Below are 24,659 nucleotides of genomic sequence, written 5' to 3' on the forward strand. Positions count from 1 at the left end.
GAAGTATTGCTTATATGTAAATCTTATCATTTGTCTTCTCTTTAAAACTTATCACTGCTCCCTGTAACCAACAAGACACATTCTAAGCTTCTTTGGAGGGAACTTAGATCTCTCACAGTTTTGCCAGGGGTCTCAGAATCAAAATCTTACATTTTATCTTAGGAAAGCACTAAGTTTAAGAGTTGCTCTTATTCAAACTGACACAGTTCCACTTACCGTGGTGATTCTCTAGCCTGGCTTCTTGGTGTGACTAGTGAAGATTTCCTTCAGGGGAAACTCTTGGCTTCATCTGTTCAGGCAATTCTAAATAGGAAAATGACTTTATAAAATGAGCGAGTCAGCTGACAGTGTTTCAGACATAGGTGACCCAAGGTTTGGTGTCAGAATAGAAGCTAATTGCCTAAAGTTTTCTTTGACAGATTCTTTATTCTTTCATTTATTCGTGATTGCATTCAGGAGACATTCACTGGGTGGTTATAATATTCCAGGCACTTTGCTAGGTGGCAATGAAAGATGAATAACACTCAGCATTTGTCTTTGGGGAGCTCACTATATAATGATGAATAAATATTCTAAATAAAGTGCAAGCAAATTCCCAAAGTCCCTTCAGTGAATAGAATCTGATTAACGATAAGGACAGACTGATCAGCACACAATAACAAAACTTAACTGTGTGCAGTCTAGCTGCCTTGCATTCATCTTTTTTGCCCCATTTAAGTTATTAAACTTTAATAATATTTAGCGAACTTGATATTCAGCAGGCATCTAATGCACTGACAGCATTTCACAATTTTCTGACCAGTATGTTTAATAATATCCTTTAGAAATGAGCGAAAACTTGTAACCAAATCTTTTTCTTTCCTATAATCAAAAAATCTATATTAAGATTACCAGTACTTCCCTTATTTTGCTCGAGAACTATTTCTTAAGTACTCACTCTGTAACAAGCGCTGGTTTAGCATTTATCTTGATCCTTTATCTGGAGAAATCATGTACCTCATTGTAGATATTATAGGAACTTAGCTTATAGAGTTCGCTTTACCATTTTATCTCCAAATAAACTTTCAATTCCAGGTCATTTTTCTTTGAGCTTTTTTAGGCTTTGGGATGAAAGCATTCAAATGAATTCAATACAAAACCAATGTCAAGGATGTGGAACAAAAGTAGGTGAAATCAGAATCACTAGCCCCTAGTAGCCTTGTCAGAACTGTGTCCTTTATCCATTTTCACTCTATTCTTCTATTCAGAGGTCCAGATGGCAACAGGGCATTTGATAAACATCTATTGGCTCATGCCTGGCTGTTGAGTCTCTTACGAAGTCTCTGATTAGTATATCCCCTTCCCATCATCGATTTCCTTTTGATTCACCAGATTTTACAACTAATTGGATATTTGGAATATTTTCTGAAAGCACAAGGTTGCTTTACAATCACACATTGTGTCTTACACACACACCCACAAACGTACGTACATACATACATACATACATACATACATACATACATACATACATACATTCTCCACCCTTAAATTAAATGCATATGTTCACCAGGAGGGGAGAGAAGGGGTATAATAAGCTTGTGTAATAAAAGCAGTGATAATAATCGTAATAAAGTTAACTGATTCCACTCAGGAGGGATATGTTTTTATCTGATATACATCCAGCTGTAGCAGGATTGGTACCAGTTTGCATTTTAATAAATGACAGATTGCTGTTAAATTAGTTGGCAAATGTTGTAAAACTTGGAATGATATATGGGTAGGCAAAGATAAACAAGGGAGCTTATTTAATATTGGTTTCACTTAATGAAAATTGACTTTAACTGAGGTTTGTTTTAAAAATTCTCCCTTAGGATCTAACTATATGCTGGTAAAACTGTGTCTTTTAACAAAGCTATGAAGTGACTTGCCAAGTGAACCCAATATAAGATTATCCATTTTGAAAACAAAGAAATATATATCTTTTATAAATACATACACAGTTTCACATTCTGTAATCTTCACAAAGTTATCTGATATCCAAGTGTCAGATGTAGATTACTGTGTTCTTATGAATTGTGATGCATTTTTATGGGAAGGAGCACAAATCTATTCTAGCCTTGCGTAGGTGTAAATGTCAAATATTTATCGTCACCTGTTTTAGTTTAGAGATTTATTCTTAACTCTGTAAATAGTTTATACTAACTTTTGCAAATTCCATTCTAAATCCCTCTTTTCTACTCATGGATTAACCAGATATCAGTAACAGTCGTCTTTTAGTTTGTTTGGTTCTATTTATAGTGACTACTGGGCCACCTGGGGAGTAAGTGAAGTCCTTATCACAGGAGTCTTTCTAGTAGAGTCTGGATGTCCCGTTAGAGAAAAGATACAATATCATATAGGAATTGGATGAGGTCACGTTAAGGTTCATACCAATCCTGAGTTTCTGCGATTCAAACATAGATTTGAGAAAGCTGATTGGGAGGACAGACAGTTCAGTTTTCTACAATGAAACATGGCAGTAGCCAGAAAATAAAAACCACTATGTAATAAGCAAGGATAAATTGAATTTAGTTGATAATATCAAATGATTTAAAAGTAAATATGCTTTGATAGCAGATTTTTTTTTTCACTTAACCTGAGCCTACAGTCTTCGTCTTTAATATAAATACAATCAAACTTAATATTCAGGATTATAAATGTTGTTATGATTATTCAGAATTATAAACATTATGATTCTTAATTCTGATAGCCACTTGAGTTAGGCATAGGGATGATCCTCATAAGAGCTAACTCAGTTTATAGATTTAGAAGCCAACTCTTGGCAAAGTAGGTCACCTGGCCATTAGGAAACATAACTATGGTTCTGACTTGGGTCTGTCTTCTTCCAAGCCTATGCTTTCACCACCATGCTCCATGTGTTATTGGCTCCTGTCAAGCACATTTTTTGGGCTTGTCTGTGCACACTTAGCTCAGTAACTGTAATACTGGTCATGAAAGTGAACACTGCAGCAGAGACCTCTCTGTTCTCTGAACTCCTGGAGAAAGTATCATCCTGGCAAATGATTTGCCAAATTCCGACCTTTACTATAGTATCTCTTTCTCTTCATGCCTTGATACAGCCTGTGATGATGTAGAAAGTACTGGCCTTCAAGTTGCAGTGACCCAGGTGGAAATCTCAGTTTGGTTTCTCTCTAGCATTTTGACCTGGGGCAAGTGACTAAGTTAACAGATCTTAAGTTTCCCTGAGAAAAGGGAATGGGAATACTTTATGGTGCTATCATGAGACTGATTGAGATCTCACATGTAAAGTGCTCAGCCCAACTGCGTGTCTCGTCCGCAGAGGAAGGGCCATGTTTGATGCATCTCTAAGGACCCAGAGTATCTGCTACCGAGTCTTACATACAATGTAAGCCACATATCAATTGTAATTTTTTCAGAAGTATGATTTGCTTTAGTCAGGATTGTGTTTATGGGAGGAGAATGTAGAAGGCTGATTTTCTCTATGTTATGAGCTACTCCACGAAAGGTCAGGGTTATTGCTTCATGGAGCAGAGGCCAGTGACAGTGAAGCCCCATGGTGGGCTTTAGAGAGGGGCAGCTTGCTTACTCTTTCAGAGGTGAGCTGACAGTTGGAACCAGTCCACCGTAGTCATTCTGTCACCTAGAGCTAACTTAGAGAAGAATATAAACTTTTCATTGTTGCTGGAATATCCCTCTATCCTCCTTTTCAAGTGCCTTCCCAAACATTTACAATAAATTCCTTTCCTACTCCTTTTGATAATAAATGTTTTTATTTTCTATGAAAGGAATTTTTCAAATTCTACTCCTTCAGTATAAATTTAAAGGTGATGGTATCTTTCTGAGCAGTTCCAGAATAAGTAATTAATGTTGATATTGGCAATGTCTTTCTCAGTTTCATAAATCTGGCTCTTCTAAAAGTCTGAGATGATTTTGCTTTTGCTCTGACATGACCCAAAATGTAGAAACTTTTGGCAGGCATGTCTTTTTTTCACCCTAAATGGGAATACTGGGATTGTTGGCTGTACCCAGCATAGCTGTTGGCGCTGTTAATTATTGATCGTGATTATTTCAGAGAGAATATGAGATTCACGTGTACTTTTTTAGCTGCTTGGAATGAGAAATTGAGAAACCTAATCTTTATGCTCCTCCTCCTAACCAGTGTTAGTAATCCCCCTGCTGTGGAAAAACAGTTTGCACAGAGCTCAAAGCTTGGAGAACTACGGTAGTGACCAAAAGTAGATAACCTGAATCTTATTGAGGTTTCAGTGAGTCAGATGAGGAAAACGAGGTCTGAGGAAAAAAATGACCAATATGTATTGACCGTAGATAGAACATTAAAGTCAGACATTTTGGAATTGTTGATTTAGCAAATGAGATAGGGAAGGAGGAAAAGATTTGAGGAGGAAGGGGTTCCCCTCTAATCCGCTATTGTTAATTAAGCAATGTTTCAAATGTTTTCAGGAACACCCAGTGCCAGTACTAGTCAGTGGGAATCAGCATTGGTTGAGGTGAGACTAATCCTAGCTCTGCCACTAATTGGCTCGGCTAACTTCATTTCCTTCATTTTTTTATGTAGAAATTTAAAGTTTTACTGCATGAACCTGTTATGTGTCCAGCTTTAAATAATCTCCATAGCACTTTATATGGCTCCAAATGTTTATTATGTGAAGTTCCTAAATGTACAGTTCCTAAAGGTTAATAGGAATAAAATTGTTTGAAGCCATATTTATTTCCATTAGTAAACGCATCCGGTCTTTATTTCCTACTAGATATTCTACTTTGCTTTCTCCATGAAAGACTGATTTTCTTCCAGCTATACTTCAAAAATAAACAGAGAAAAAGAAATCTCCACTGTGGTAGTACCATTTAGCTCCTACTTTCAGGAGCCAAGGGCCAGACTGTTGTGCACTTTGGTGATAAAGTGTAAGAAGCTGTATTACGTGTGCAGGCCCTCAGTGTCACCCACTTCTGCAGAAAGGGCAGCTCTGATAACAGGCTTCATTCTACCAAGTCTTTGCCTAACTGATGCTCTACTAAATTTATATCCTGGCAGATATGGTGGATAAGCAACTCAGTTTGTTTCTTCTTCTTTATGTTCCATGATAAACATATGGTAGCTTTTTATCAGGATCCTGGGTCTCGAGGAGTTCTACATTTGCAGCACAGATTAATTATTCTTTACACTACTCTTTGGCCACATTACTGGAAATATCCTTTTAGAAAACCAAGTGAAGTCACCATTAGGTTCCTTGAATTCAGTGCATTGTGCTGCTCACTTGTGTACTAGAACATGAATGATATTGTACAAAGACCCTAAATGGAAGTTATAAGTGGCATTTAAAATTCTGTCATTTTGCCGACAAATATATGCAAAGATGTTTGACATCACTAGCTATTAGGGAAATGCTAATCAAAACCACAATGAGATACCACCTCACACCTGTTAGAATAGCTATACTCAACAGGACAAGTAATAACAAATGTTGGAGAGGTCACGGAGAAAAAGGAACCTTCATACATTGCTGTTGGGACTGCAAATTGGTACAGCCACTATGGAAAACAGTATGGAGGTTCCTCAAAAAACTAAGAATTGATCTACCATATGATCCAGCAATCTCTCTACTGGGTATTTACTCCAAAGACTTGAAAACTCATATCTGAAAAGATATTTGCACACCGATGTTCATAGCGATGTTCATATATGCCTTACATTTAAAAGTGTACAGCTGAAACATTGGATTTCGTTAACCAATGTCACCATAAAAAATAAACAAAATAAAATAAAATAAAGTTCTGTCATTTTACCAGAAATGCTTGCAACTACCGTCACTAGCAGCTGATCCCATAATTATTATCAGGCTCTCTATTCCTTTAAAACAGAAGTCAACTGCATTTGGTATGCTCTGGAAGCATATGAAATGGACTTTCATTTGTGTGTGGTAAAATTAATGTGATCGCTCATAACTGCATCTAATATTTTCAGTGTATTACTAAAAAGTCAACAGAACATTAAAAATTGCTTAATATACATGGCTTAGAAACCTATTGAGTACACAGTAAATCAGAATACAGAAAACCTGAAAAGGTGGGTGAGGTTGAGATGGAAAGGAAGGGGAAGGAGTGAAGTCCTATCACTTAAGAAAAGACAGGAAGGAAAAAATGGGGAGAAATGGATTACTCTTCACAAAAGACTTCTTTGCTACTTTCACTTTTAGTACTTTGTAAAAAGTACTAATGTATTTGTATTTTCAATCTTTTTCTCTTCATTGGCTATCCTTTGACAAGCTAAGTAGAATAAAATGGGAATGGTGAAGACACTCAAAGTTTTTTTTGGAAGTCAGTTCGTGGATGTTCAGACAATCCTTCCTATAAGTCTGATTTCATGCTACCTGGGCAGCTCTGGCAGTGGACACACTAAGGCAGGTATGGAAAGATTGAAAACAGCAGGAAGGGGAGCTACTGGGCCAATGGAAGGCTAAGCATGAGCAGGTAGGTGTTGGTGGAGGACACTCTCTTGTATGCTGGCTGCATGTTGAAATCATCTTTGGGAAGCTGTTGCTTTCCATTGTTAATCATTTCAGTCCTGAAATTTTTGCTTGGAAACAAGTGCAATTACCAAGCTATTGGCTGCACTCAAACCATCACATAAACCTTAATTGATGACAGTTGGGTTTTGAAATATATAAAGTAGTTCTTCTGCTTACCTTAGTAATTCTGAGAGCACAATAATTGAATATTCTGAGAGCAGAAGTAGAATCAAGTGAAATCTGGATACTTTTTACACCTTCTGGAGTAGATCATAAAAATAAGAGTCAAGCATGCTTATTTTCTGGGTGAGAGTTCTGTGGCCTGACAAATTTAGCACTTTGGCGAGGATTGTTCTGACAAAAACAGTGCTTAATCTCTAGATTCCTAACCCACAGAGGCCATGTCTCCTTTTACTCCTTTAAAAACATCTCATATCTCATCTCATGTCTCGTTCAGTTGCCTTGGGTTTTGGTGAGGAGCGGTCCACTTTATTTTCCGGGTCCTATTCTGTCTCATATAATTAATTTTACTGCCCCCATCCCCATCTTTACCAAATGAACTGATTGAAGAAACAGATCTCAGGATTTAGTATGCTCTTTCCCAAAGATGTCTGATAGCATCTGTACTATGACTGCATTCTGTTGCTACATCCCAAAAGGTAGGTGACTTTCTCTCACCAAGCTGCAATAGTGCTATCTCCAAGGCATTGAAAGAGGTGACCACCTGCTCCTGATTTGTTTTCAGTCGTGGGTCATATATCTTTTCTGATTACTTTTCAGGTCATCCTAAGAGGCTTCTATTTGCATGTGAATCATCTGTGCTATGGATGATATTGATTCGAAGAGTTATTTAAAAAGCAACATACATTTTAGAATTCTAGAACAAACATTTTGTGTGAGCACTACAAATACCTTTTAAAATTTGTCATTGTTCTTGTTTTGTCTTCTTGTTATGTTTCTAGACCACATTATTTCTTGCAATGAACCCTGCTCCATTAAAGAATGAGATTTATTTTGGAAATGCTAGTCAGAACGTCTTTGAACTTTAAAAGGATGAACAGTTCTCTCTTCATATCTCCACTACTGAGTAGTTGTAGGTATCCTTGTCTTTCTCCAACCTCTTCCAGCCTGAAGCCCCCTTTTTTGTTAACTATGGAAGAGCTTCCATAGATGGCTGTGCTCTCTTCTCACTGACTGGATAAATATCATAAAAAGGTGGGGAGCAGAGTGGTGAGCGACTTTGGCAAATTAGGTATTTAGGCTATGCTTGGAAGATATCACAGTTAAGTGAAAGTTGTTTTATTGTATCTCTTCGTGTCGACATATACAGATACACAGGCTGTAATCAAGCTTGTTGGGGTTCCATCTCCAGAATTCCCCCATTCTCGTTATATGACAGTGTACGTGTTACATAGTTTTCTGACCTGTAAAATGCATATATGACTTGTCGTTGCTCTAAATTAACTAATATATGTGAAAGTACCTAGCACACTGTCCAGTGATTTTTTTTTTTTTTTGTATTGCAAGAAGTCCCCAGTGACTTCTTCACACCCCTCTAAGAATACTTTCTAAGGAATATGGGAGAAGAAAGTAATGTTAAAATACCAAATAAAATCTAGCTGTATTGGCTGAAATATCACACCATTTTAAAGAAAGAAATTTAGTTCCATCAAACTCTATAACTCTCACAACCTGGCTTGGGGTGTTCGATTTACTTGGTAATCCAGCATAAAGTAGCCTTTTCTGACCTCCTTTCTAGTATTTAATAGAAACTCTATGGAGTATTATAAATTGATTTTTGTAGGGCATACATAAGAAGAAACACATGCACAATTAGAAACACAAGGAAAGAGAATATTTAGAGTTTGGTCGAATGGATCCTGTGTGGATTACACAATATATTTTGCCTTAAATTTACAAACTTTCAACTTAGCACTCAATTAAATAGGAAGGTTTTCTTCTTTTCTCATCCAAAGCCATATTTAAATAACCAATTACAATCACAATACTTTACCCAACTTTAGAAAATGTTATTTCCTACGTTTTAGGAAAATATGTCTCAAGATTCTTTCCTTTTTACAATATTCTGCCTACCTTCCCTTCTCCCTACATTCCACGTTATGGTTTAGTTCTTAAATTACCCTGAATTTTGAAGAAATGTCCAGATTTTTTTTAACCACATGTGTTTTGATTTTCTGAATATGGCACACTAATGAAAATCCCCTGTGCATCTGTAGTAAATAAATCTTTGAATTGCTAATTGTTTCAGATTAACCCCATAGATCTTTAGCAGCTGTCTTTATGGCATTTTCAGCCCACAAATTCAGTCCGTTTATTTCTGGGTCTTTAATCATAAACTATATACACATGCATAAAGGTCAGACTACCTCATGGATAGAATGATGGCAGCATCTGTATATTTCATAGCCTCCCTGTGAGAGGGATGCCGGTCATCCTTTATCTCCTTTTCTCACCTTGGATTAATCAGCTCAGGCTGCCATAACAGATTACCACAGACTGGTAGCTTAAACAACAGAAATGTATTTTCTCCTGGTTCTGGAGGCTAAAAGTTTGAAAGTCCACAATCGAGGTGCCAGCAGGCTTGGGTTCTGACGTCAGCTTGCAGACAGCTGCCTTCTCACAGTGTCGTCACGTGGCCTTTCCTCTATGGGTGCACTCCTGGTGTCTCTTTCTCTTCTCTACATAAGGGACACTAGTCCTATTAGATTAGGGTCCCACTCTTATGATCTCATTTAACCTTAGTTATGTCCTTAAAGGTCCTACTTTAACTATAGTCACATTGGGGGTAAGAGCTTCAACACATGAATTTGGAAGTGGGGGACACAGTTTAATCCATTATACACCTTACACCTTAAAGATGGTGCCAGATGTCTCCCATTTGACACTCCAGATCCCCTCTCCCTTTTTGTCCACGTGCTCCATGCTGCGGGATACTGATCTCTGTGTCTTCTTTAGACTCTCAGGTGCCCTGGCTACTGATAGGGCTTGGCTAGTGAGATACACTGGCAAGAAATGGGAGAGAGATAGGAGGAGACTGGGTCTCAGTATGTATTCCCCTGGCCCGCTCCCTGTAGAGCCAAAATGGGTTGGTGTATCCCTTGACCAATTCTCAATTCGTATTAGCTCCTCTGTCTCCAGCACCAGTGACGCCCCTCTCCCCAGCTCTTAGCAGGCCTGGGAGTTGGGGAGGGGAGTTATTGGCCCTACACTGTCCTTTAGAGTTTCCCTTCACCGTACCCTGTTGTGAAATAATCACCTCAACTTATCTATTTGGTATAGGGATGTCACCTCTCTCTGGAAGGGATGTTTTCAGGGCAGCAGCAACCCACTATCCAATCACATCAACTCAGGGGTTCTCCAGACGGCCTTTTAGCAATGTTGTTGTGCCTCCAGAGTAGTGTCCACTGTGGGTGTTGACAGAATAGAATGACTTGCGGTCATACTTCCAAGGGAGTCCTTGTCAGGTTGGAATTTCTAGAGTGAATTTGGGGTCGGAGCCTGTATCCCTCCCCCCTGAGGACACTCAAGAGAGGTCTTGAATTCTAAATCTGCCACCAAGCCTAGAGGGAACTTGGAGGCTGCTCTGCTCTTAGATCCTAATGCTGAGCTTCAATGCAGACACTCGAGTTTCGGCTAAAAACAGTAGAGCAAACATAAGCCCTCTTTTGCTCAAAAGAAGACTGCTTTAAGGATTAAGGACTCAGTCTTTGGTTCTAGTTGGATTTCAAGCGCTGGCGCTGGCATTAGTGAGCATTTCTGAGCCCCAGTTTGCTCATCTGTAAAATTATGATGATACAGACTTGAATTGTGTGGAAAAATGTTTGGACAATGCTTGGTGCGGTACATTTCTGTAAATGTTAGCTTCTGTTGTTTGTAGTATACAGTGGACCTTCTAGGTGTAAAACCTTTCTTGATCATTAAGTAAAATTATTTCTTAAGAATTGGTCCTATGTTTCCCCTATTAATAGAGGAATAAATGTGTTTATTTTGTTTATAAAAGTCATATGTAGTCATGGAAGGATGTTATGAAAAATAAGTCTTTCCTAATCTGACCAAACACTTTATGGTAGCTTTATGCATATAATTTAAGCACATTAACTTCTTTACTTGCACCTACATTTTTTTTTTCTAAACTGAGACCACACTATATCATTTTGTATCCTACATTTTGTATCCTACATTACAAAGTCACTACATTGTGAACATAAAAGTATGTTGTGAATATTTTCTTATTAAATATTCCTTAAAAGTCAAATTAGTTTTTCATTGAATTTTATACATAGGCACAGTCATAATTTTTACATAGATATAGATATGTGATTGTGCCATATGTGCTTTCTCATTGCTTTGTGCTTCTTAATCTATTATATGTTATGGTGCTTTTTAAATACCATTTGGTGTTTATGGTGGGTTTTTTCACTATCTCTTATGTTCTGTTGACCTGGTAGGTAAGGCTCTGATGTAACCAGGCTTTTTGCCTACAACACAGCCCCTCAATGTATGATAGAGATGGTACATTTTGGTGATGAACTACAACCTTCTTTTTCTCTGGCTGTGATGTTCTATTTCTGGAGTCTATATATAAGTTAGTCACTAGGGTTTTTCAGTATGGCCATCACACCATAGGAACGATTTCTTCTAGGGATCGACAAAATATTTAATATAATCCTTAGTTTATGATGGTGTGGTGATTTTTGCATCTTTTTCTCTGTTTCATGAATATTTCGATAGGAAACGGGGAAGGAGAGCGAGGCCCAGCTGTCTAGGGCAATAAGATTCATAAATTTTTTCTCTTTCTTCATGAATTTTTCCCATTCTTCTGTAATCATATTGCATTTTTCCGCATCGAAGGACAAAAGGAAATCTATGCTCAAGTCAGTCAAAGTGTGTCATAAATATTCTGTTCCTTGGGGATTCAAGGTCAGAGACAGTTTATCACAGATACTCCAGATTCTTTGTCGTCATTCTTTTCTTGGCTCTTTTTCCAGAAATTCCAAAACAACATCCCAAATACTTTTCCCTACACCTAAGACTAGAAAGTTAGGGCCTAGAAGGAAGAGTCTCAGCCATCACTAGCTATGTGACTTTGGTTTCCACTTCCTAATTTTACAAAATGGTAGATTTGGCCTGTGTGTCCTCCAGAGTCTTCCAGATAGCAGTTTTAAGATAGTAAAATTTCTCAGGGACTCAGCTTAACTACTTCCAGAAATACGCTTCAGTTTGCCTTATTTCTCTGTGTTCCCAAAGACCTCATCTTATAGAACCAAATAGTCATTGCGCTTCAATACATCTAAGTTTAACTTGGTTCTTCAATTTAATTATGTTAGTTTATGCCAAGGTTAGGCACAAAGAACATGATTCCATCTCCTTGCCATGTAAGAAAAATTTCATGGGCCAGGTTGAAGAAGGTATCTATAGTCAAATATGTTTAGAAATTACTTTGGATTTTGCTCCCTTCTTAGGGTTTACAATGAACGATCACTTTTTTTTTTTTTTTTTTGCAATTACTACCTGAACTTTTATTTTGCAATTACAGTTGACATTCAATATTATTTTTTATATTAGTTTCAGGTGTACAACATAATGCTTAGACACATATAATTTACAAAGCGATTCCTCCAATAATTCTAGTACCCACCTGACACCATACATAGTTATTAGAATATTATTGACCATGTTCCCTATGCTGTACCCTGCATCCCCATGACCATTTTTAACTACCAATCTGTACTTAATCCTTTCACTTTTTCACCCAGACCTTTAGCACCCCGCTCAAGTCTGGCAATCACCAGTTTGTTCTCTATCTCTGAGTCTATTTTTGTTTCATTTGTTCGTTTATTTTGTTCTTTAGATTCCACATATAAGTGAAATCATATGGTATTTGTCTTTCTCTGTCTGACTTATTTCACTTTGCATAATACCCTCTAGGTCCATTCATGTTGTCTCATTAAAGGCTCTTAGAAGTTCCATAGTAAGAGAACCTGTTTATTTTTGCTTAACTCAAACTTTTGATCTTTAAATCCTTTTCTTTCTGGTAGCATCATAAATATCCCTTAGTAATTAGTGTCCACACCATGCACAGGAGAGGCACAGCTCTAGAAGGAAGGATATAGTATCTGATTCTGCCACTCACTGATGTTGTGATCTCAGGACAAATTCATAAACTCTCTATACCTCATGTTAAATGAGGGTGCACAATAGCATCCCCTTCATGGTGGAGATAAATATTTTAAAGCACTATTACATGACTGTGGTGATTTATAAATAATAAAATTACAACTCTGAGAGTCTGGCTGTCAGGGTTCAAATTTTGTCCTTCTACGTACTACCTATGACCTTAGGAACATTACTTAACTTCTGTATCTTAATTATCTGTACAATGGGGACAAAAACTGTACCATCTCACAGAGTTATTAGAGGAACTCATTCCAATTCATGTAAAACATTTAGAATTGTACTTTGTCCATGGTATATACCTATAAAACATTGCTGTTATTATTGTCATCACCTCTTGTTACTTCTATGCCTATATCATGTGAAGGGGATTATTTTAGTTTCTTTTTTTTTTATTAGGATATAATTGGCATATAACATTATATTAGTTTCAAGTGTACAACATTAATGGTTTGATAATTTGTACATACTGTAAAATGATCATGACAGTGAGTCTAGTTAACTTCCATTTCCACACATAGTTTGATAATTTGTACATACTGTAAAATGATCATGACAGTGAGTCTAGTTAACTTCCATTTCCACACATAGTTTCAGGTTGTTTTTTTTTTTTTTTTATTGTGATGAGAACTTTTAAGATTTACTCTATTAGCAACTTCCAAATATACAATACAGTATTATTGACTATGGTCAGCATTCTGTACTTTGGATTATTTTAGTTTGTAAGAGCAACTCCTCTTACATCAAAAACCAGCTTAAATTCAACATGTTATTAAAATAACATCACACCTCTCCTACAGATATCTGATTCTGCCCTGCGATTTTGGTTTCTGTTCATCTAGAGTTTGTGATCCTTGTCTTCCATCATTTAAATTTTTCACTTTTTCTATTCGTGAACAGGGGCGAAGAGGCCTCGGCTCCGTTTTTGTCTGGGCATCAGGAAATGGCGGAAGGAGCAAAGACCACTGCTCCTGTGACGGCTACACCAACAGCATCTACACTATCTCCATCAGCAGCACAGCTGAGAGTGGAAAGAAGCCTTGGTACCTGGAAGAGTGTTCTTCCACGCTGGCCACAACCTACAGCAGTGGAGAGTCCTACGATAAGAAAATAGTACGTGGCATTTGCATGTCTGTCATGATTTATTTATTTATCTTTCACTTTGACATACAAAGGGAAAACCATAAATTTATATGCACGAGTCATATATGGAAATAGAAAGTCCGATTAGCTGAGTACTCAACACAAATATTTGTAAAATGTTACCGTTTCATTGAAAAAGCCTGCCCAGGTCATTACGTTTGAACATTTAATGTGGCCTTAGACATGAATAAACTTCAGTATTATTGAGGACAAATGAAAGGGCCACATTCACCTGGTGAGTTAGTGGCGGAAAAGAGATTAGAATCTGGATCTGACTCTCAGCCTGGTGCCTTTATCCCTGTGCCTTTGAGCCTTAGCCTCCCTGCTTTGGTTTCTAGAGACAGCTAATTCAGTGTGAAAAAGAAAATTATGTGAGGAAACTCAGCATTCCATTTAAACTCTACTTGTTTAACAGAAACTAAACCTATACAAAAGGTGTGTTTCTAATGTTGCAGCACAAAGTCTGCCTGAATGAGAAGCACAGAAGTACTATGTAATCTCCTGTTTACTAGCATGCTCTGCTCTTGGGGCAGACAGCAAAATGATTAAGAGTTCAGGTTGCAGGACTAGCCTGCATGGGTTTCATTTGCTGTTGAACTGTTTATTAGCTGGGTAACTTTATACATACCACTTAATTTTTCTGTCTTCATGCCCTTACTTGTAAAATGGGGACATTTAATAGTACATAGTTTGTTGAGTTATTACAGAGATTCTGAGGAATTAAGTAAAAAGTGCTTTTCATACTACCCGACCTATTTGTGCTCAGGAAAGTTCTGACTTTGGGGTTACCCAGTGCTGTGCTGCTGATGCTAAATATTAAACACCTTTAGACTTTGCTTTTTTCCTGATCTTGGTTTTGTAAACTGTCGGGATTTATCTTATAAAGTAGAGCTAAGCTGCTGTACCTGACACTTTTTAGCATTTAGCCAAGACCGTGCTTTCAGATCTTATAGATTCATGCAGATTTGGATCACTCTGCTAATGCTACATCTGTCTTTTTTGTGGCAATGGAAATATAGGTAATAGGACACTATCTCATTCGTATAATTATTTATTCACATCTGTTCGGATCAATTCCTGGTTATTATATGATTTTTATATCTGATTTCTCAGCTACTTTTTAAGACCTCTTTTAGTGACATTTTGCAGATTGATTTAAATAAAAATAAATAAAAATTGATTTAAATTTTAAAAAACTGCCTACCCATATACAGATCCCATCTGTCCCCATCTTTCCCTAATTTGTTCACAATAACTGAGTTAAAAGATATACACATAAGTCCACCTTTAAGTACCTCGATCAATCATCAGAAAATATAACTCCACAATACAAAGTGAAATATAAAAAGAGAAAATACAGAGGTAAGCAAGTTTTGAAATTTCATGGCTTTCTTAATATCTCTGTGATATTTTACCTTCAGTATGGAAACGTTATAATATAGGAATGTTCCTTTTGCTTTCAAATATGAAGACCTTGTTTCTCAGAACTCACGGTCCATGTCCATTAGTAATGAGCGGCATCGGTCAGTTGTGCACAATGAAAATCTTAATGAAAACTCTCTAGAATAAGAAATCTCTTCTATATCTTTCAAGTCTGAAAGCGTTTTAAGGCAAACTCACCACTGCTTCAAAGTAAATATGCCCATCTAGTCTACTTTATCCCTATTGATGATTTCTGGAGGCAGGATATTGTTAAGTTCCATAATTGTCCTCTTAAGAAAAACTTATACTCCAATGGGACAAATATCAAAGATGAAGGAAGGGTTACTGGGTCCCAGATGGGAGAACACAATGTGGACAGAGGGATCTCAAAATCACTGTGAGATTGACTTCCTACACCTGACATTCTTGGTCCCTTCATCACTATTCGCTGTGATTATGTGGTAGCTGTTATGACCCCCATGACAGGGTGATCATTTAGGATTCTCCCATGGATGGAGCGATAGATCCATTCGATGGTCTAGAATAGGGATTGAGAGAGAAGGTGGGCACCGTGAGTTAATATCCTTGATTTAGGTCCTATACTTTACTTTTCCCTAGTCGCTGCTCCTGATATCAAAACCTTTACTAACTCACTATATATTTAACTTTTACTCATTTCTACCTCATATTTAGCCTCCCCCATTTTCATAGCAGCAACTTATTAGTAATTTTCTCTATCTCATTCTTAGATTCTCTTATTTTGCCTGAATCCCCAAATTATTCTCATTTGGAGAGGAAATTCGTAGCTGTTTTAAGGTATGGTCTCTAGCTTCAGACGGAGCTAAGAGTAGCTAAGCGACCTTCACAGTCTTGGTTTCTTCATCTGTAAAATGGAGATAAAACCAGCACCAACCTTACAGATTTTCATGAAGAGAATAAGATACTGAGTGTAAGGTAATTTACACAGCACCTGGCACAATGAGCCACTCAGTAAGTATCTGGTATCATTGTTCCCTAAGTCAGTGTAGCTTTCTGGTTCCTGAGAGGGTAGGCTGGTTGTTTTTCCAGCTGTTTTTAACAGAGGTGCTTGTTGCACCTCCATTTTTCCAATCTATAAAATACTGCAATCTGTTCCACCCACCCCATAAAGAAAGGCACTTTGATCGTGAACATGTTAACAGTTTGAACATGAATCGAGTTGGCAAAACATCAGCCTTTTATGGTCCAGCTGACCCCTTTTCCTTCTAGATGTCAGAATGACAAATAGTCCTGTGTTGTGCCTGGGACCTTTTCTTCATCAGGCTTTGAACCAGACGCCTGTGGTCCCTCAGAGATGCCCGCATCCTGTTAGTGGCATCCATGATTGAGTGTTGCAGGAATGGTAGTGTCTCCCTTTGTACTCGGGCTCTCTTCCCTGAGTCATTCATTTTCTTTTGTCATTCGCAGCTTCTCCAGAAGAGCACTGTTGTCATTCCTCATTCATAGGGCACCTTTGTGATGTGAACCAAGGCAGCTGCTGGGGATCCAGGACAGAGAAAACATCTCCTCTCTGTTTCTGGGAAAGCACTTTTGTTAAATAAATTTTACTTGTCCTCAACAAAATGCCTTCTCATGGTATGCAAACAAGAAAACCTTGCCTTGGGTTTCAAAACATAGCTAGGTCTCCATCTTTTGGTTTCCTGCCACTACTATTAGCATAATTCTTTGGTATTCCATTCATGCTTAAATAGATTTAAATCAGGGATGGCCTTATATCTTATAGCAAATGAGACATCCAAAATATCAAGATTACTACAGTAAGATACTCCTCTATATACTAAATAGAAACCAGTTGAAATGATTGGTTATTGTAAAGCCATGTTATAAAACAGTATGTTCTATTAACAATATCATATATATCTTATTCTACATTTATAGTTATATTAACGTGTGCTAAATATAACACTTTTTGCCCTTCTAATGTGTGTCTGGCGCTGCACTATGTACATCAAATGCATCATCTCATTGTACTCTCAAAACCTGATGCAGGAATATCAGTTATTTTCCCCACTTTACAAATGAGAAAACTAAGCTTGAAAGATTAAGGAAAACACAGTAAGTGGTGGAGCCCAGATACCAACCAAAGTCAGACAGAACCCCCCAAACCCATTTTGTAACCAACATGCTGTCATGCCTGGATACTTTTCCGGGACATCCAATATGAGGTTATGTGAAAGAATGGTACTGTTTTTTCCCTTTTTTGCCTCATTTGGGTTCTTTTCACAGTGATTTTTTTTTTAAAGTATTTGGAATATATGTGTCCATTGATTTTCACAACTTAGCTCACATATTTTGAATTTCATGTCATTAGACGTTTTCATAACCCCTCAGACAATTGGTCCTCTTACAAAAACCTAAAACTCTGTGCAGATTGAGTTTCTAGTTCCTGTGGCACAGTGTCAGTACTCAACTCTCCAAGCTTATGCCTTTGTGTGACATTCAAACCAGGGCTCTTTACTGGCATAAGTGATGTGTGTTAGGCCAGTAACCACTTCATTTATATCTCTTCTCAAATTTCACCTAAGAGGATATTCTTTCTTACCTTCCCTAAAACAATGGCACTCCCCTCCATCATGCTCTATCCCGTACAATTTTCTTTCTTGTATCCTTAGAGCTGCTAACATGCAATTCTACATTTTCTTATTGACTGTTTTCACACTAGAATGGAGACTGCTTGAGGCTGAAGATTTTGTTTTGTTCCTTCCCAGAGCCTGAGCTTAATAAATATTCGGGCTTAAATGACTAAGCAGACATAGGGAAAGACGGAAGCATCAGGAGTTTTTTATATAGCCATAGGAAGACAGAGAGGTGCTCTGTTTCTTTAAGAAAAACTCTTGCTTCTGATAAGTTAGTGAGAGGCAAGGATATTTGACAAGATATTTAGCAATCTTGCTACGTGATAAAGTGTACATATAGCCTTTCTTAGTGCCAAAGAGCGTTAAAGATCCCATCTATTACCCTTCACTACCTCCCCAAATTTTTTTCCAAGTTCTCTTTTAGAGATAAAGCTCCCCTTTCTCCCCAGTCACTCCCATCATTAAATTATCTCTTTCTTTGGGGACTATTTGAGCCTTTGCCTTTTTTTTCCCCCCACAAGTAATTTGTCTCAGTGATTGGAATACAGGGGCTATGGTGTTCCTCCTGGGAAGGGTTTTGTGAGCCAAGGTTTAATGAATATATGCTCTGCTCAGCCCTCTCCTGATGTCATTTTATTCATTTATGTTCAAAACAAACTTGCCTGAGATACCTCAGGGTTGGCCTGAACAGCCATTTCTATGTTGGGAAATTATCTTATTGCTTTTAATGTTCCTGAGCAGCTACACATTTCCTTTTGCAGAAACATCCTGACCTCCCCACCCCCACCCTCTTCCATTACCCAATTCATTATTCAGATGCTATCCCCACTCTCTGTCTTCTCTCTATTTCTCCTTTTGATTTGGGAAAAGTCATTTTTCATGAGTAAAAGGCTAGCAAATCCAGATGTTTAGTTTGTTTAGAAGTTTGATATGTATTCTCTTGAGAATGTTAAAAAAAAAAAAAAAGGTGATTTCTGAAAAATTCTGATTTTGATAGTGGCCAAAAGGAGAATGGCTTGGGCTGGACCTCAAGGCCAGTTCTGCCATCATTGCCGGTGGTGATCTGGAAGTGCCATCCTGACTCTCGCAGATGACTGTTCTCCATTACTTAGCTTTTCTTTTCGCTGCCATTCCAGGATTTAATACTTTACCACTTACCAGCTCTTCAGTAACTGTGCATCCTTGGGCAAGTTAGTCTTTCTGAGCTTCTGTTTCCTTAATAAATAGTATATCTTTCTTGCATTTTTTGTGGATTAAATGTAATTTTATATACACTCATGAGTGCACACACATGCACACCTATTGCACATTGCCTCGCTCATTGCAAGTTGCTCGTGGTGATATCAATAGTAGCTGGGAGAGGATTTAGCCCCTGGATTTTATATGTTTAGCTCCTGGATTATATAAATACATATACACATATACCTTTTGTAGGTTGCTTATAAGTTTATGTGAGTTTTGTTTGGAGAGTCGATAAAGAAATGACCTTGATTTCTTTCCTAGTAAGTCGGAAAGTTTAAAGTATAGAACAAAAGGAGTATAAAGGAGCTTTACTTTAGCTATTCAACTTAGCAAATATTGTGCCTCTGTTCCATACCTAGCACTGAGGGGACATTACAGAGATGCAAAAATGATAGGTGGGAGTCTTCTTTAGTGATAGCAATCTCACATCTGTAAGCAAAACCTTACTTTTGCACTTCACGTTTACAGATTCTCATAGCAACACGAGAGTGGAATTTTGTGTGGACTTGTCAGTCATGATTGAATTTTACACCAGTCTTTGTGACTTCAGTGAACACAGAAAGCATTAATTAGTCTTCAGTTCCTTTTTTTATTTTGCTGTGCTTAATAAATCAGCTTTCTATTTTATTCATTGACACATTTAAGATTTTGTTTCTCTCCATATCCCTCATAGCTGTGTCTGAAACAGCTTTTTTGGCACATTTCTAATCCAAATCAAAATCAACACCAGAAACACATTCAGCCTAACAGACAGTAGAATCATTTCATGTTTTAAAACTATCTGTTCATTTGTTCTTTTAACAGATATGAGACAATATGTCACCTTCAAAATAAAACAGATCCCAAGATATCAGGGAGATAGAAACTCTTAACTGTAGCGTTGCTATAAAGACTCGTCACTTATGGCCAAAGTCAGTCCGAACCGAGATTCCCTGGAGAATTACATCAACAGGCTAGAATAAAAGATTCAAACAGCTAAAGTAATGAAATGTGAAATATTAAGAGCTTAGGATAAGAGAAGTGATAGTTCTTCTCGGAGGAAGCCTGACTGAACCTGAACAATACCCACCCCTTCTCACCAAATAAAGATGACATCCCTAACTTTGTGGAGTCCAAAAAGCCATCTGCTACTCATCCTGGGACGGGCTGAAAATCTAATTTTCTGATCAACGACAGCTTTGATCTGGCCTGGGGCCTGGTGTCATCTCCTGTTTCTTTCATTCTGAATGACAGAAATGATATTTTCTTGAGCAATGTGAGAATTTTGTGGAGAAAAAATTTCGTTTCTGGTTTGGGTAGTAAACTGAGGGAATTCGCAGCGTGCAAGATGGGCCACTGGGCTTGAAATCAAATTCCGAGACCTTCTTTAAAATGGAATCTCAACTTAAAGTGCTCTATTATTCCGTTTTCACATGTAGAATCTCTGGACTCCCTGCCCCATGATGTGGACTGAATGCAGCTTTTCCTTTAAATTACGCCGTCAGATCTTGTATGCATGTGTTGTGATTAATGAGGTTACCCCATGTGGTTCCAGTTTTCAGAACATCATTTTTCTTCAAGATTGCATGTTCCTTGGTGGTCTTTGCCTTTTCGTTCTAAAGATAGACATAAAAATTCTCTGATACTGTGGCTTCTCTTACTGATGAAAACCTTGCCTTAGATCTTTCTGGTAATTTACACCTAAATATCTTTACCACTGACAGTAACTTCCTCTTGAAATGACCCAGCTGGAATTTCCACTTAAAGCAGAATGAGAAGGGAGTGAGGATGTTTTTGTTTCTATTCTCTCCATTTCTTTCAACCTTCCGCCTCTCCCTCACCTTGCTGCTCCACTCCCTCTTCACTCCTACTCAATACTCAAGTTTCTTTTAGTTAAAATGGTCGAAAAGAAATAAAAGCACAATGCTGACTTGGAATTCTACAGTCTTGCCTGTATTAATAGCATTTACAACCAAATTGGTATTCATATATAAAAGTACTGCGTAGTTTTTTTTTTATTTAAGCATATTATTAGATGTATAATATATGTGTGTATATACCTGCTATCCAAATATGGATGGAGAATATTCCTATCGCAAACCCAATATCCTAAAATTTTTATTGTTTATGTTTGAGATTGGCTGGAGGTGATAATTTATCAGACTCAAAAATGCTACACATACTTAGAGTGTTTATTCTGGATTTGTTTCTGTGCATCAAAAGTGTCTGGTGCAGCTGAAGAATAAGTAAAGTAAGCCAAGTGTGAAAACATTGTGAAAAGTCTTGAATCCAGGCACAAGTCATTGAACAAAATAAAACTTGGCAAAGGAATGTGACCATGAGGGTGAGGTAAAATGGGAAGAATGCAGCAAGGCCATCTCTCAACAATCACATGTCTGAAAACATGGAAACAGGCTGCTTCTGGGCTGTTTATGCATTGATTTAGGGACCAGGCCTTTGGAAAATAATGTTGCAAAATTTACTCATAGTTTCAAGTGAAGTAAAAACACCTCTTTAATGATCCAGTAGTCCCGGTTCTAAGTCTATATCCAAAAGAATTGAAAACGGTATCTCCAAGAGAGATTTGCACACCCATGTTCATTGCAGCATTATTCACAATAGCTAAGAGATAGAAGCAACCCAAATGTCTACTGATGGCTGAATTAATGAAGAAAATATATATACACACAGTGGAATATTATATAGCCCAAAAAGAAGGAAATCCTACCTTATGCTACAATGTGGATGAACCTCGAGGACATTATTTTTTTAAGTGAAATGTGCCAGTCACAAAAAATGCTGTGTAATTCCACTTCTATGAGGTACCTACAGTAGTCAAACACATACGAGCAGAAAGTAGAATAGTGGTCACCAGGATCTGGGGGGAAGGGAGAAAGGAGAGTTGTTCAGTGGGTAGAGTTTCAGTCAGGCAAGAAGAAAAGTTCTGGAATTCCGTTGTACAGCGCTGTGTATATAGTTAACAATATTGTACTTACACTTAAAAGTTGGTAAAAGGGTAAATTTGTGTAATATGATTTTACCGCAATAAAAAAAAAAATACCTTTTTAAAGTCAACACTTGAAAATACAGAAAGGTTTTACGTGCAGAAGTGGGTAGGGCTCTGTTTACCCAGATATCTTTGCAAGCATCCAGTGTGGCGGTTCAAAAGATGGCTAGCAAAGTCTGTTAATCAAGAAACAACCTTCTCTGCTTGTTAAACATGCCGTCAGAGCTCCCTCACACCATTCAGTTATTCATGAAATGAAAGCAAGCCTCGTCTCCTCTCTCCCACCACCATATCTATGTGGTTCTGTATGTTTTTGTTTATTCTCTTCTCACTTCTTGTGTATTGTACCTAACTGGTTTGGATAATCTGGTAATTAGAGATATCTAAGGAACAAAGGAAAGACAATGAGAACAGATGGCCTCTTGTGAAGCTGTCAGTCAGATGTCAATCTAGATCCATAACAAAGAGTCCGCGAAGACATCTTCATTCGACACTGAGGAAATTCTTAGAGAAGGACTTATTTCTAAGGAGTTATACAGCATTCTTGTGAAGATCAAATTTTTTCCCAAATCACCTAATCTCAGCACTTTTCTTAAAGGATGCACCTTTGAACAACAGGACTTTTTCAGATGCCTCTATCCTCCTACATTTTTCTGATGACCTTTCACCCTACTTTTCTCACCTGTGAAATAAGAGTATATCTCATTTCTGTCTTGATGCTGAAGAAAGCATTATCCGTGTCTTCCAATAACTGCAGTGAGACCACCAGCTCCTCTCACAAGCCTTGTGCATTCCCAGCAAGAGTGATATCAGCCCCAAGGAAATGTTCCTGTGAGTCTCAGAATGGTCAGGGCATCATTGCAGTGGCCCAAGGGAGTAAAAATGGATGCTTCCTGGGAATAAAGGATTTTTAAAATCTTAGCTATTACAATGGTTAGAAAACTCTTATCTCACAGTGCTGAGTTTCTCTTATTAAGGAGAATCTGAATTTAATTTTTTTTTTCCTTCAGTGAAATGGTCATGAAAAAAAGGTTAAAAAACACTGCCCTTGCTGATGAAAATGTTATTGGACCACAGCTGAAGTGAACAAGATTCAATGCAAGAGGAAAAAAATGATCTAGTTCTCACATTTTGATTTAAAAAATGGAGAAATGGCTAATTTCCTCCTATAATATAACAAGCATGCACTTAGTGCTGTTATTTCATATTAAGTGCACTGTGATGAGCCTTGTTTGTATTTATGTTAAATGTTTGTATTTATGTTAAATGTATTTATGTTACAAGCCTTGTTTGTATTTATGTTAAATGTATTTATGTTAAATGTTTGAGGAATCCTTGGTTCCTTCATGTAACATTTCTATGAATGCTAAAAACATGTCCATAAGCAAATGTTCCTTCCATGGCGCAGCTTACCTTTTGCTTAAAACCTGGGTCTCCGCCAGTACAATGTTCTAGGAGGGCAAGGACCAGCATTTGGTTTGCTGGTTCAACATGTTTGCTTGTTAAAAATGTTGGGGTAATGAAAGAACTTTAGCTTTAAATAGAGTTGGGACTAGCAAGTGAGGTGTCTAGGGCGTAAAATTTAAAGAGACATTTACACAACCCCATGTTTCAGGCCAAAGACTCACCCTCATTCTGACCCTGCTTTTAACAGAAGCAGAGTCCAACTTCCAAATCCTCCCCTTTTTCAAAGCTGATTTATACAGGCGATTCTCTGGAAGCGATATAGTCGTAGGAGCACAGGAACAAGGAATTTAAAACAACTATTTCAACAACTTTCCATTCCACTTTTATGAGTAAATTTCTTTCTACTTGTGATTCGCATTGACCCGAGAGCCCTAAAATTTTTTTACTTCTGTCTTTTAGATCACTACGGATCTGAGGCAGCGTTGCACGGACAACCACACTGGGACATCAGCCTCAGCCCCCATGGCTGCGGGCATCATTGCACTGGCCCTGGAAGCCAAGTAAGCCTTTATCTCCATATGTCTCCACTGACGACAACCCCTCATCTCAGCGACAGTTTACCCTTTTCCTAGTATATAATCCCTAGCACAACAATTCAGAATATAATCTTCCCAGTCCCACCTTGAAAACTTCAAAGATTAGGACTTTAAAAAACATTTTCCCCTAATGTTAAGGAAAAAAGCAATTCTTTTTTTTTTTTTGGTTTTTATATCTTTAAAAAATCAACCGTGTAATTACTTTGTCATGGAGTCATAGTGCAAGCGTGCCAGTTGGCTCCTACACTCTTGCCTTGTTGAGGTTTTTATTCTAGTCTGGGAATGTTCCCGTGAGTCTCAGAATGGTCAGTTCTGCCCAGTTCTGGGCCCTTTTCCTGCAGAGCAATGAGGCAGCTCAGCATCTATGACAACAGCACTGTCACAGACTCATTCTTTGGAACAGAATATTTCAAGGTCATGTGATGGGAGCCCAGGAACAAGGACAACCCACTTGCCTTAAATTCCATTTAATCTAGTCAAATTCTGTGTCAAAAAATTTCCTTTGAAAGGTTGTTTGCAATAC

The 24,659-nt window shown here is 37.7% G+C and overlaps 1 protein-coding gene across 5 annotated transcripts in view; it reads left to right on the forward strand.

Moving 5' to 3' along the window:
• Nucleotides 1–24,659, forward strand: part of PCSK5 (proprotein convertase subtilisin/kexin type 5) — a 396,723-nt gene that overhangs the window by 162,567 nt on the left and 209,497 nt on the right. For all 5 annotated transcript variants that reach the window (XM_039843681.1, XM_039843770.1, XM_039843973.1 and 2 more), the window contains exons 8-9: nt 13,626–13,838; nt 24,000–24,100. In XM_039843681.1, the coding sequence (XP_039699615.1) occupies nt 13,626–13,838; nt 24,000–24,100 (314 nt within the window). The remainder of the gene's footprint in view (nt 1–13,625; nt 13,839–23,999; nt 24,101–24,659) is intronic.

This window comes from Pteropus medius, unplaced genomic scaffold, assembly GCF_902729225.1.
Source record: "Pteropus medius unplaced genomic scaffold, Ma_sr-lr_union100, whole genome shotgun sequence".
Lineage (NCBI taxonomy): Eukaryota > Metazoa > Chordata > Mammalia > Chiroptera > Pteropodidae > Pteropus > Pteropus medius.